The sequence below is a fragment of the Colias croceus genome, chromosome 7 (assembly GCF_905220415.1).
Source record: "Colias croceus chromosome 7, ilColCroc2.1".
NCBI classification, from domain to species: Eukaryota; Metazoa; Arthropoda; class Insecta; order Lepidoptera; family Pieridae; genus Colias; species Colias croceus.
In genome coordinates this window covers 8161945-8177764 of record NC_059543.1, presented here as the reverse complement: position 1 = coordinate 8177764, position 15820 = coordinate 8161945, and the positions used below count along the sequence as shown (strand labels likewise).

General features: G+C 33.0%; 1 protein-coding gene across 1 annotated transcript; it reads right to left on the bottom strand.

The window, feature by feature from the left end:
- Window positions 1-484: 484 nt before the first annotated feature.
- LOC123693326 (ras-related and estrogen-regulated growth inhibitor-like protein) lies at window positions 485-15532 on the bottom strand. Its single transcript, XM_045638368.1, has 6 exons — window positions 15200-15532; window positions 5565-5621; window positions 4935-5011; window positions 3554-3735; window positions 2138-2324; window positions 485-1255 (listed from the first exon to the last, which is right to left on the bottom strand). Exons 1-6 carry the CDS (start codon window positions 15261-15263, stop codon window positions 1187-1189), a joined length of 636 nt encoding a protein of 211 aa, XP_045494324.1. The 5' UTR covers window positions 15264-15532; the 3' UTR covers window positions 485-1186.
- Window positions 15533-15820: the final 288 nt, after the last annotated feature.

Genomic DNA, 15820 nt, shown 5'->3' with positions numbered 1-15820 from the left:
TGGTGTGACGCCAACGACGGGTCTCGTTGGCGCCATTTAATTAGTATGTGTTGTCACAGTAATATCTTTCTTTAGTAAAAGTGCACTACTCCAGTTCCGATACGAAAGCAAGAGTCAGTAATATCGCCTCGTTTCGCAGCTGTTATGGTAACTGTACATTGAGCAATTGACCACTTTTATAGGGATAAAATATGATTATTATTGAATGCACTTTCGACAATGCCGTTTTATGTTTCGCAGATTTGAAACTTTAAATTACAATTGCAAAATAATATAGAGCTTGTAACGAAAATGTTAAGTAGGTGAAGTAGTGGACGATTTCTAAGAGTACCCGCGGCCCCGGCTAACTGCGCGGCTCGACGGAACACAGTGGGGTTTTAGTCGGTGAGAATCCGACATAACCCTTGGCTCCTTCCCCGGGGGCCGTGGGTATCTTTGGAAGATTTCCCCACTATAAAAAAAAGGTAAGATAAAAAAACGAATAGAATTTTTTATCAAACATTTTATTAAACATAATACACAATATTATAAATTTCACAGTAAATGTTAACGACGCTATTAATATAATAGTGGAGTAGGTATAATAACATTACACTACAAAAATTGCACCCCAAATGGTCCACGATTCAAATTACAGTCTTTAAATAATATTTAATATTATCACACAGGTGGGATCAACTTATTATTTACAAAAATATATATTACTGATACAGTTACAAAAGTACCATTAACGATTTCTATATTAACAATATTTACTTAAAATCTGAATGAATGTGGGTATTTATAATGAATCAATTCAAAAAACATTAAGGCAATTGTTTGTACAAACATTTGTATAAAAATATTACTGTTGCCAAGTATTGTCTATTTTGGTACACAATATTTTGTAATAAAAACTATTTATACAGACATAAACATATGTAAGGACACCCCTTACGAACATGAATACAAAAAATCTTAAATTACAAATGTAACAAAGGCGAAAAGCTCGCAATTTTGTCCAACAATATACCACTGCAGTAGCGTAGCCAGTCCATCTTGAAAATCCTCAAAAGTCCTCTCAATCTCAAAGAGCCCATAGAACGCCTCAGTCCTTTCGACCTTGGCTTAACTCTTAAAAGCATTTGCAGAGCAAAAATAAACTCCGTCTTGGAGTAAACAAAAGCCAGTCAGAAAAACAAGCAGATCATATGCTTAGTGATGGTCGTTTCTTTCGTACACTCTTATTGCTCAAACCTAAGATTGTGCCTATTACCTGCAAAAGAAAATTCTATTATTAGTTTTTCAATCTGCCTGTTATTTCTATATATTATTATCTTAGCTCTATATTATTTGAATACAAATAAATGTTGTGAGGTGGAAATAAAAATACACTATCGCAATCGAAATCGGTATCAATAACATTAAAAAGCCTAGCCTCAAGATTCTCTTGAGTCTTGACGTAAATTAAAATTGTGTTTTTTTTTTTCAAATATTTGTAAAAATTTATAAACTGCATAACTAGTTAACTGCACTATTTGAAAGCTATAATTTTTTTTTATATCTTAGTGTCGTCATAATATTATATATCAGTCATTATGATCAGACTATATTTCCATTACAGGGGCTGAAGGTTTCAAGCCATTATTCATTACGCTAGCCAAGTGCGGGTTGGCAGAGTATTTATTCCGTGGCAGATGTCACAAGTCGTCAAAGTTTTGAATAATTGAATTAAATAATTGATCTATTCACAAACTTAAATAATTATAATATAATATGCGGAGTTTGAATGTATACCTGTATAAAAATAAATATACAATCCTAAATTATGCATCGTATATTAATCATGTGATGATCTTCGGCAAATTATTGTGCATGAGCCCACAAAGGTTTCTTATTCATAGGTTACACGCTCAGTCTAGACTGATGCCAGAATGATCGATAAAAAACACGGGTATTCTGAACCATCAGTCCGTCAGTCAACCGGTTAGACGATAATTCTCCCGTCATTGAGCAGACTGATGGACTGAAATGACGCCAGACTGAGCGTGTAACCTATGTCTTAGTAGGTACGACCAATCAAAGGGGAAGCCAGGCACAGATAGTTAATAAATAATAAACAATAATTTTATTCATAAGATATAAGAAATATAAATACCTTGGAAACAGAATAGGCAGCGAGTTTTCGTCTCGGCGTCGGGAGGAGCAGAGCGAGCGAGCGCGCTTCACGCAAAAGTGCTTGGAACGCCAGCGCCGCCCCAGCAGAGGACTCCGCCGCAGATACTTCATAGAATTGGCACCCGAATTGGAGGGATAGCTCTTGCCCTTCTTCGGTCTTCACTGCTCTGTGTGACGAAAAGTAACGTTCAATATACATTTTGAAGTATAGCATTTTGTTGTACACAGCACTTATTGGGCGGGTAACTATATGGTGCTTATTAAAACAAAAATTAATAGGGAATAGGGTTTCATTTAGACGCGGTGTGTATAAACTTGGCTCTTTAGTCTATAGTGGTTTCGTCAAAATAAATAGATTATGCATTTTAACTATTTTATCCTGCAGTATAAGACACTTGTGTTTCTCTAATTAAGATCATAAAAATTTCAATAAACTATGGAAACGCAATTGTTAACTGCCGTGTGTGTATCAACAGTATAATAAAACAAAACTTGCCCTTAAAAACCTAACCATCAATTACCGCCGTAACCAGTATCGTTTGGTGCTTCTTTGATTACAGGAAAAGCGTGTTTACAAGCAAGATAGTAAGGAAAAGAAAGTATTTCGGAATTGAAAGTGATAACGAGCCTTCTTCATTTATTTCTTAATGTTTATGTTTACGAGACATTTATAAACAGAGAAATAATATCTACCTCATTTAGCGTTACTAATAGCATAAACTCTAACAAACGGCATAATAATATCAAGATACTTTAATATAGCTTACATCTCACAACAAAAAGTTCACATAATACTCCTACAGTTTCATAATGCCTGTAACAGTATTCAAAAAATGTAGTCAACGTGAAACCGTAAAGCTACCATCCTTCATTTTACAATAATGCGTAAACAATTAGCTCACAATCCGGTTAATCCGCGGCATTTACCTAAAGCATGACAAGAAAGCCGAGCGGCGCCACTCGACATTCTAGTATCGCCGCCGCGACGCTTGAGTAAAAGTAATGTGTTAACTTATTAAACTATCGTGACATAAACTTGTTTATCGCTATACTATAAGTAAAGAGAAAATGTTTAAAGCAGCGCAGATTTGATATTGTATACTCGGTTTTTTACGTTTTACACGCGACTAATTGTGACACACTTTGAGGAGTAGATGCAAAATTAAATGAAAGATTTGATGATAGAAATTAACAAACTTTTTTGTGATTTAGGTAGGTGCTTCTTGCTCTTTGTATTAAGAAATAAAATGACCTTATATCACTCATATAATTTCATGTCCAGCAGAATGTCAGCAGTGCACCGCGTCCGTTCCAGCACTAGCAACTCAGACACCGCCGAATTCACATTCCGCAACCTTCATACAAATAAAATCGCACACATAGTCCCTTAACTTACCTAGCATGTTCCAAATCCCGTTTGTTGCCCAGCAGAGTTATAGCTGTGCAGCCAGGCAGCCGAGTCCGTTCCAACAACGCTAGCAACTCAGACGCAGCCAAGAACGAACGTCGGTCGCATACAGAATACACGATTGCGAACGCATCGCCCCATCGGAGGTGTTCAGCTAAGCAGCCACGTTTCTGTACAAAGAATACATTTATTAATACAAAAAAAGAACATTTGAAGGAAATTTTTCTTTTTCTTTTGTGAATTGTAAATTTGTAACTATGTCACGATTTTATGTACATAATCTTTATTTATTTACTAATTGTGAATTCTTCCATAGTCTAGCTAGTGTTATGATTATTTATTAGTTTCAATTAAGGTTTAAGGTTTAAAGACATTTATTCCCATTAAGACATTAAGTCACTTACATGAGAAACTTAAATTTAAAACATAGGTATTTATAAAAAATATCATTCGTTAGTTAATTAAAAATTTAGAGTAAGTTACATACTATAAACATAAGTTTAGGTGAGGTACTCATTCATTGCATTCAAAGTTTGAGCGTGTGGTCTTCCAGGATGTGTTTCGCTAATTGTTTTTTGAATACAATGAATGAGTTTACACTTTTTAATTTGCTTGGCAATCCGTTATAGAAACGTGCTCCCTCGTATGTTGCCGTTCGCCTTCCATAATTCGTTCGGATCTTCGGGAGGGCAAGATAGCTAGCTCGTCTATTAGGATAGTGGCGATTTGATGTTGAGAAACTTTATCAACAATTAAACATGATATAACGCCTGTAGGCTGTATTCTCATACATAAACCAATTGTCTTATAATCTAATTCCACAGTCAATGTAGCATGTACAATACTGATATAAACCAATCAATGTATTCAACATTTGAATATAGGTACGCTAGTTAATTTTAATAATAATTCGACAATGATATACCTACTGACGTATCATTCGTGCTCAAGTGTCGAGTGCAATTATTTATCCGTATCACTATTACATATTAACTGGCGCACACTACATGTTACAAGGCAGCCGTTCCCCGAATCGAATTTCGTTCTCCTATTTCACACCTTATTGATTAAAAAGTAATGTCCTTCTTACAATGTGTATGTATTAATATTCATCTAAAACCGTTCAGTAGTTAAGAGGTCGAATGATAATAAATATTAAATACTAACAGATTTACTTTCATTATACCTAGTACAAGTGAAGTTGGCTCAGTTGTTTTTTAATAACATAGAAACAAAATCTATTTTCTTACAACTCATAAATCTAACTAGTAATTTAACTACCTTTCCATCATCTATTCTAGTCCGAACTATTCACGTTTTGAAACAAATTATTTTTGTAACAAGATTAGTAATTACGAAAGCTTCATACCGCACATCCACATGTGTCAAGAACTTCAACTTCCGAAGACGCGCCGTCAAACGTCGCCCGATGTTGGTAAAGAAAATCTAAAACAAAACCAATTTAATTAAATTTCATCACACTTTCAAATAAATGAGCTGAAAACTACAAGATTAATCGGTTCAATTTGGGTTACATTAGTTGAAAGCGTCCTTGGACCGCAAATCGCAAATCACTTCAAAATCTCAACACTCTTCGCATTAATCATGTTATGAAAAGAAAGGAGTGACGTAATATTAATGGAATGCTGATTTTTCATCACATATTTCAAGTCAACGGCCGAGCAACATCGGTTCGGTTGCCGCTAACCTTGGCTCTAACTCCACTTGCCAATATCGCAAATAAATTATTGGCACCTAAAGCTTGGCAGATAAGGACCTGTCTTGTCCCTCTTAGCGTGCATTATATAGACATTTCATACGGTTATTATGTTATATAAGGTGTTAAACACACTAATACGATAGAAATAATTTATGCATTTGCGTTAATTTAATGTTTCTTAATTAAATCTTTAATATTTACAATGATATTAACATACGGTATATTTATATGGGTACGGAATCTTAATTAAAACATTTCGTGTGAAAATAAGTATCTTACCACCAGTAGAACTGTATTCTCCAATATACCGCTTCGTCAGATACCGCACCACGACAGCTGCAACAAAACATACAATTATATAAACCGGCAAAGAGTTATTAATAAAATTTTATAGATAAGCCATATCAGATCATTAAATGCAAAGAGAAAGTTGCAATTAACAACTAATTGCTATAAGTTGTTACAAAAGTTGTATCCCAGAATATCACAACGAGGTGCAATTAGTGGGAAAGCAAACAAAGGACTTGAAATTAACACTAATGGTAGAATTGCCTGCGAATGAGCTATCAAAATGTTGTAAAGCGATATACAGTAATCTATGGTAAGAAACGTTTCCAACGAACATTCTGCAAGAGTTTACACCTATAGGCGTTTTATTGCTTAAATTATTTTACGTTGAAATCCCGTTACACATATTAAATGTTAAATAATTATAGCAAACCGCGTAAAACAAGCTTACACGAAAACGTTTCGAGATCACATGCAGCGTTCAGTTCGAGTCTGTAATTTTATTATCGCTGAATCTATAATTTTATTTTAGCAGTACACATCTCTACATCAGCTACAACATTGCGTTTATACCAAAAAACATTGGCGTTTGCCCAGGAAAAGGTAATGGATGCACTTGATTCCGAAATAAAATGGTAAACAGTAAATAAACACGATTACATTAATAGCTTCATATTATGCTACGTAATTGCAAGTGCTAGATATCTTTTCCAATTTAAATTACCAACAAACATAAACACAATGTTGCTATTACAAAAATGTTAATTAAATCCATACGAATATATTTACAGTTGAAAGCAGCGTGTCGCAATACTCAATACTCGCTTGATAACAATATGTCAACCACATTTAATTCTCATATCGCTATAGTTGTTGCAATTGCAATATAGTGAGATAAAGTAATTGATTTCTTAAAGCAAACCGTTCAATTAGATTCTTGGCCGCATTGTTTCTTCTAATCTCTCTACATTTAATATGAATTGAAATATACGTGCCCTATTAAGTAGAAGTCTATGTGATAGTATTATATTTTATAGCTTAATTTAAAGAAAATCATGTGCGTACTTAATGTTCTACGCAGCCATAAAAAGATTAAAAAAATATTTGTTTGGATAACGTTCGGCTCTAAAAATAAGGCTTGTTCATAAATGATACTTTCACATTGCACGCTATTTAAGCTCCATTGACTATATGGTCTATGGTTTATGCGGTATGCCAGAGACATATAAATTTCATTGCATCAAGTCAGGCTTCTGCTTATGGTTACAATAGCTTGTCAAGAGCTATTAGATCGAATGCTATGTTTGGACCACAACGTGACTGAAACATGTGACCTATATTACATGTGCAATGATTAATAGTACTATTGAACTCGAAACAATTGCATGTACATAAGAATCGAATATTTATCTTATGAGGTCGTCGCGTATGCTTTATGGGGTTTAATTTATTTGATAGATTTATCACCCCGTGTTCTATCAATACAATGTATTATAAACATGGCATTGTATAAAGGTCAATGGTATCCTTATTGATTAGTAATAGGCTTTATGAGGCTACATTTATTATTATAATGCAGTAGAGAACAAATATATTCTTTTTATATTAAACATGTTCAGGAAATAATATACTGAAGTCTAGAATAAATAACATCAAAACAACAGGTACACTTATTTTAAGAGCGCTAATTAACGTCAAAAAAATAATGCAGCAATGACATTGCTATTAACAGATATATTTTAAAATCCGCCTATCAGGCGCCAATAATTGCAATTATAAATAATTTAACGAACATTTAAATGAAACACTTTCACTGTAGATAACCGTCAGTTCAAGGTAATCCAGAGAGACATTACTCTTTACACATTCAGTACTGACAAGTGAATGAAACGATTTGGCTTGATTGATTCTGCATTAAAATGAAAAATATACTTTCTTACAAAGTGCATTATATCTGCCTTTACTTTATCAATATACTCAATATTAATACTTATCCTAAAATAAACCAAAATGTAAATAACAATGTTTTGTTAATTACATTTTGGTTTATTTTAGGATAAGTATTAATATTGAGTATATCAACGTTAAAATGTATGTATTTACGCTACAAATAACTTTTAAGTTTTAATCAAGCTCTGTTCTTTCAATATCGTTATGGATCAATTTTAATACTTCATAAAATACATATAAACGAAAAGATACGAAGTTGTGCATAATTACCTAAACTACAGTGACCCTTCTCAAGACAATTTAATTCAATTTGTTCGTGAGATAGCGAGAAGTAAATGTTAACGAACACTGAAGAGCATCAAGGTGATCGCTAACTCTAATCCCACCTTGTTATACGACTGAGTATATTTGACGGTACACCTTATCGACTGGTCCTCACGCGAAATGCTGTTTTTTCTTAACGCTCAATTAAATACTTCATAAGCTTTCTCCAAAACGCTGTAAGCCATGCTAATTTGAGTTTCTCTGACCGGCGGGATAGTGACAGGTGATTTTTCTAAACAATATCGTCGTAAACATGACCTGAAAGTCTAGATAAGTAAACGTATTTGATGGGAGATACGCCTATTAACTAAGCTCTTAACTGGATCAAGGTGAGACATTTGCTGATTTGTTTGCAATCATTCAGTCAATCATTTGAATGTACTATTTACACCGGCATTTGATAGCACTAATGTAATTATATGTGCAGGAAAAAGCATTTATGAGTAAAAGTTTATGTTTGCTTTATCTGACCTCTTTTAATAAGTGTAAAACATTGCAGTGATTGGCAGACAAAGCACCATCTATACGTGACGAGAAAATTAAAAAAGCAGTTTACAAATCTGGGCATTTACCCTTTTCGCCGCAGTCAAATAACAATCAATCGAGGTCGGTTGGATTCCTCACTGGGCCGATTCTTATTTTTAATAGCAACTGAAATTATACGTTGAAATACATCCATTCTCGTATATTTTTCAACATACAGGAATAGCAGTGAGTAGAGCTGCTTGTACTGCAGTACTCAATATTGCGATTTATACGTCACGCAACGTAAGCAGCTATTTCGGATACACGTCGAATATCAAATTCAGTGATGGTCGTAGATAAGGCGGTGAGTAAACTACGGCTGTCCCAGCAGACACTGCGGATGAGTCACGCTCCTACGGCCGAGGCGGCATGTGGCTGAACGCGCACTATAAATACAACTGCAGTTGGCATTTGAACGCTCCCAATCTATGATACTGAGACACATTCTGCAAGCTCCATGTCGTGATTATACGCCCCAATTTGTAGGTAATTACTTGTGTCAAAATTATCAAGAAACAGCCCGCGAACAATGGCCGTTAATTTGTTCTCAATCATGCTAATCATAATACCAACGTATTTTCGGTATCGATAAATAATGCGCCAAACGAATTACTGACCAATCGGCGGTATTAGTAAACAGATTTATGAAATGCGCAGCAAGGGATATAATTCAATAATAATGTAATAATTTATTAGAGAACTGAACCTATTATCTATATTTAATTTTTGTCCTATTGGTACGGGAGCTACCAACGTTTTAAAAAAAGTCATTTTAGTATAGTTGGGTTTTTGATATGCTGTTTCTCTTGCTATTTCGGTTACAGTCCGGGCTGTCTGGCTGGCGGTAGTGGTTGCGTTTATTAGTGCGCATCTTATCTGCACAGGAAGATATACTTAACTTTAGTCATTTTTTAACGCGTAATTTTTAATCTTTTGCCTTTAGATAGATCCATCAGACATATTTTTTTTATTGCAAGACGTTTTATTCGTTGTTAAATGGGTGCCGTACCGCGTACGCAATTTTTTATTTAAAATAATTAAAATGTCATCGAAATAAGTGAAATTACATCAACATGAGTCCGCTTAAAAAATAAGCAACTAATAACTTTATTTCTTATATTATACTATCCTTTTTTAATACTTATATTAAATAATTAGTAAACTAATATCTTTAATAGATGCTTTCATATTTATTACACTTTTGGGTATTAATATGAATTTGATGATATGTATTTGGTTTTTATCAAGTTTACATTTAACGTCCTATTTGAGGTTCGTTGGGAAAAGGAGGCACCATGGTAGATTGTTGCAAAAAATTGTAAATAGTAAAATGAATATTATATATAGTATATGTAACACAGTGATTACTTATCCTTCACGGGGACTCATGTTGATGGAATTTCACTTATTTCGATGATATTTTAATTATTTTGAAATAAAAATTGCGTCTGGCACCTATTTAACAACGAAAAAAACGTCTTGCAATAAAAAATGTATGTCTAATGGATCTATCTAAAGGCAAAAGATTAAAAATTATGCGTTAAAAAATGACTTTAAATTAAGGATATTTTCCTGTGCAGATAAGATGCGCACTAATAAACGCAACCACTGCGGCCAGCCAGACAGCCCGGACTGTAACCGAAATAGCAAGAGGAACAGCATATCAAAGAACCAACTATACTAAAATGCTCACTTGTCAACGTTGCTACCTCCTAGAATATATAAATAACGGACATAATTAATCTCGATTAACGGAATTTTGGCTATTAACTTTTGCTCACATTCCCGGAATACTGACGAGAGCTCTTATTCTGTCTAAACTGCAGTTTTGTTTCAAATTGGGGTCATTAACTAAAATGTTTTCAAGTTAAACTATTACAGCCTCAGGCACAAACGCAACCCGAATGCATGCCCTATAGCTAAATACTAATCACATAATCGTGGGACAGCCGTGATTGATGGCACAGTTCTATAACTCGAAATTTGTGTGTTTTACTCTTTCGAAATCGCTTTCCCCTTTTCACAAACCACAACTTGGTCTCGTTGAAAATATAATTTATTTATTTTATAACATCCGAAAAAGACATTTTACTATTTATTTTTATGATAATTCAATTTCAATTAACCATTAAATTTAACAACTCACCAACATTATAAAAATAATCTTAAAAGATTAAACAGTCAATTTGCATAACCTGCTACGTTTTAAAATCATCAACAACCACTCGATACCGCGCGAAAACATCATTAGAAGCATCTATTGACGAATATTGCCCAATATGACATCGTCACTTCTTACCTCATATATATTAATTGTTACGTTAATATCTTAAGTGTTTCCCGTAACGACATCCGATTGCCTTCACAATAAATCAATTTCTCTTATGTTAACTTTCGCCAACTTATTGTTTATACTTTCTATTGCTTCGCTAGACGATTTATTTTACATAGTAGCAGCTCATTATTAAGTAACGATTAACTGGTTAGAAGATCACGACTCACGGATTAAAAATAATTATTGCATTTATGTTGAGAATTTATGGTTCAAGTTAAGCGGGATATTTGTTATCACTAGGTATTATTTTTACATCTAGATAATTAATAGGTTTCAAAATATACAGGTTTGTGGTTAGAAGAAAATTAAATTTTTAATATTCACATCTAGCAATTAATCTTCTCCTCCTTTTCACATAATATATGAAGATAATAATAAAGTATTTTTGTAAGTCCTTCTTAACAACATACCTAATGATTATGTACTATGGACTCTTTTTACGAATCCGCAAAAGAATCAGCCGTAAAGAAAGCGAATACCTATTCTATAGTAGTTAGTGTCTAGACTATATTTTTACGATATCATCCAGGACATTGAATTTCATTTTTTCATTTTGATACAAGACAATCGTGGTTAAGTTTAAGAAATGTAATCTCTAACATTTTTTTTTTTATATAAATTACGATTGATACCAATCGACACGTTAGGCGCACGTCTGACATAATCATAATATTATGATAACGATAGATAACGAGAGGTAATACAGTACTATTTACGAGTAATCAATTTGTCCGATTGGTCTAAATTTAAAACCGTAATTTCATGTCTGAGACCTAATTTAGATATTTTATCAGACTGTGATTTGAATCTGGAATTTTATGTTATAAGTATTTGAAAATCTGTTACATCTTATTCAATATGTTATTACAATCTCTTCACCTTGTTAAACACACTTTTTATGTTGTTTTAATGCCAGTTGTTATTGTTAGAAAATATGGAATAATATTATTGAGAAATAATGTTATATCTTCATATGTGAATTGCAGAAAACATGTAAATTGTGTATCTAATAAGCTACACTGAATAATACGCTAACATTAAGTGTGAAATTGCTCTTACCGATTTTAAGGTTTCCGGAGTCAAATGGCAAAAGCGGTACCTTAATGGGGTGAGTGCCATTTCTTAATGTGTCTGGTCGAATGAAACGACCAATGTATTGTAGATTATTAACACCATATTGAATGAAAACTGTTTATAGACATTATCGATGAATTGAGATATAATTTTAAGCATAAAATAGCTTTATGTCAGATAATTCTAACTTGAAATGACATTTTTAACGACTTTCGCAGAATCACGGTCAATTCGGAGCTTATTTAATAATGTAATTTAATATCCTGAAAGCTATGGTGGTATTGAACTAAAATTTACGAAAATAAGAATCATTTTTAAACTGTCTTCGAGAGCCATGTACAATGTTTCAACACCACAAAGATTACAGCGTAGATAGTTAGAAAACCAGTCTACTATCTATTGTAGTGTAATTCACAGGAAAACTTTTCCACCCATGACTATTTACAGATAAACTATAGGAACATCGTACGTTCTGAATCAACGTGTTCAGCAAAAATAAACAACGCCTCCGTACAATTTGTGTTGTAAAGTTAAACATAGAATATGATTTTCCGCACATTCCCCGCAGTTTAGTGTCTTCAAAATATTTTATGTGTCAGCTTATCTAGACTAGCGTCACTAGACAGGATAGACTATAGAGAAAGATGCCTTGTTTCAGTAATTATATTATGTTCTGTCTTGTTAATTCTTAGCAAGTGCTGTAATGTTTATAGTTCATTAAATCTTACTTTCTGATCTACCAGATACTGTTTATAAATTGCTGTTCGATAGATATTGTTTCGCATATACATCATTATCAGTATTACGTTAGTTTATAATATATTAATAAGAAACGTTTTATCAACAATCTCAACGTTAACAAATCGATTTATGTATTACTTAATTTTTGAATGTAAAATCCTAATGCAATCCTTTCGTTTTTGGAAACGTGTGGAAACAGTAAGGTTTACGTGATCGCTATATTACATTTAAAAGTTGTGCCAAGATCTTAAACGTTACGAAAGCCTTCGTACTTTGGTCACTTACGATAAGTAATATTATTAAGATTTAACGAAGGGTCACGACATTAAATCGAACAACGTAAGTAATTATATAATACTGGGTCGATATCTTATTCTGCATCACATATTATGTAGTCATGAATATGTAGAGTGAAATTTTTTTTAAAGGTCGGTAGAATTTTAAAAATATTTTTGGATGATGATTAATCTTCTGGTATTTCAAGAGAGTTCAGGCAACCGAACAAGTGCGGTTAAAAATAAAAGGTCAAGTGCGTGTCGGACACATAACGTGCATGTTTCCGTGGTTGGGATGAACGTTGAAATTTTTATGCGATACCCAGATAACTTTGATCTTTTGTAAATAGTCGTAAAATCTTTGAAATATATTACTTCAAGTTGTTAAATTCCTTACAGTTTCCACCCCGTAATAAAACATCGGTAAACTAATTCCAAAATTATTATGAACACAAAATTTTAAAGATCAGTATTATGTTATTATAATAAATTTAACAACGAAAAGGAAATTATTGCAATCTATAGAGCTGCGCGCTGTAAAATATAATAAACACTGGAAACTTCCAGCAGCGAGAATTTATTAACCAAACACAAGTTAAACATTGTACAAATTAACAACGTAATTTATAGAAATATGCATTGAACAAAGAGTGAAGTTTACAATTCGCTCATTGTCGCATGCCAGGCGTTATCTTGTTTGCTGTTGTGATTAGTTTTGCAGAATCGGCCACCAACCTATTGACATAGAAGGGCTTATCTTTTAAGCACTGATATTATGATACATTATTCCATGGAACATTAACAATTGTTGTTATTACAGAGCACGCGTCAGAACAAAGTAATTTCCCTCATTACAAACTGTCTGCGCGCGTCAAACGAATAATGCGGTGTGAAAGTCATTGCGTAAGCGGTTTCGCTTACTTCATACGTGTGTGACCTGATAAGCAATTACTTCCAGGTTTTTGAGGGCAATCAATGTATATAAATATTCAAGGTTATGATAATGACGGCGCGGAAACTTCTTGTTTATCACACGCGTTGTTAGCTAGAGCTTGACTATAATCTATATTGTTGAGTTGAGTTCCAGAGAAGTAAATAAGTCGTTAAGAAACCAGTATGCAAAAGGTGTACCCAGTCCCATTGTATAGCTGTGGTCACGTAATAGGACCAAATTGTAACAGATCTTAATCCTTTTATAAAAAATATCAAAAAGTATTCAGTTAAACGAAACGAAACGAAACGAAACACACACAAACGAAACGAAACGAAATCTCTTGCTACTTTTCTTATAGAAAAGTCAAATTAAGTATCCACTAAGTTAAAAGTTCTTTGTGATCTCACTAAAGCGTTGTATTGGATAAATTTAAAATTAACCAACGTAGCAAAGTGTCCTTCCACTTGATATTACCCTCATTGTTTAATTTTTATCTTGTATTCTATAGAGAAGAGCGCTAGAGTAGGTAAAGATTTTGCTCTACGTATTCTTAAATGGAGTCGTATAAACAATTATTTTACTTGGAAAATATATTTTCAAAAAGCTCATTGTTTCTCAAACAAAAACAGTAGTATCCAACCAAAACTTAATTCAATAAAAAATGAATGGTTCATGAAAGACGGATCGATAGAGCTAGAGCGCATAAGAGATTTGTATTATTTTTCACAAAATCCAAATCCTCGTAATATTCATGTTTTACACAACTAAAGAGAATTTCAAAATATTTGCATCCCAAGATAATATTATAAAGAAAAAAAAAATCCCTATTGCAACACTTGTTTTGTCATAGAGTTTAAAATTATCATAAAACTATTAGGTATTATCACAGGGTATTATACTTAAGGTCTCGTTTAAATGTCACGTAAAAAAGTATGTTAAAAATACTTAAACATAAAAAAATGAAAAGAAAAACAACGAAATAACACGTTTTCTATCAAAGCCATGGTTTCAACACAAGCGTTTTTGTTAAATGCTCTAGCTAAAAGCACATTGATTCCAATATTTTACATTGAAAATAAAAATAAAGCAGAAGTTTACAATCCTTAATTATAGAAGGTAAGTAATTAAAAAACCACCCTAATAAAATACTTTTCAATCAGGCGCTTTGATAGATTATAATTACTCATAGATCGAATGTAATAAAAAAGATATTTCAAATAATCAACAATAAATTGATGTTTCTGATCGATCAAGAAGATGATTATAATAGGATGGAACCTTTAAGACCAGAAGAATCAAGACCGATTCTATGATGATTGACGTATTTTAATTATTTGTTAATTGAATTGAACATGAGATTGATTTCAATTACAACCACATTTTAACATACAGAAATATTTGCAGGCTATTGTTTTATTTTCAAAACAATTCATTAATTAAATTTAATTAATACAGTATTCAGACTTACCAGATTTACCGCTCCTCGCGCTCCCGAGCACCACGACCCTTATTCGATTAACAGTCATCTTCATCAGTCTGATATCACAACACTCAATTATGCAGTCAATAAATCATTCAATAATTATTTTGTACGCGATAAAAATGTATCTTTTCAATCTCAACCGACGTGTTGGCGGGAAATCAGCTGTTTTCAAAGATGGCGGACGCACGCGCGCACAACGCACCTGCTAGTGAGCGACTGCACTGCATTGACAAAATGAATTGGTGCGAACCGCCGACATAGCACTATCATCTAATATGAGGGATTCGAATGTAATTGCATCTTGAATGTATACAAGTAATTGCTTTACAAATAATAAATGATATATTATGTCTTGATACATTTAAAGCATTAAAAAGTAGTATAATACAAAATTGCTGCTTGCAGTATTTATTTTTTGACAGCTCCGTTATCTAAATTGATCTACATTAATATACTCTACGAATTATTTAGCATGCGATGTCAGAGGATAGTATTTACAGTTATAACGTAAGTCCCCTAATTCGTCCGTCATGTCTCGATGCTAACATTGAATTAACAAAAAGTCAATTACTATAATTATAAATACAAATAAATATTTGTGACAGT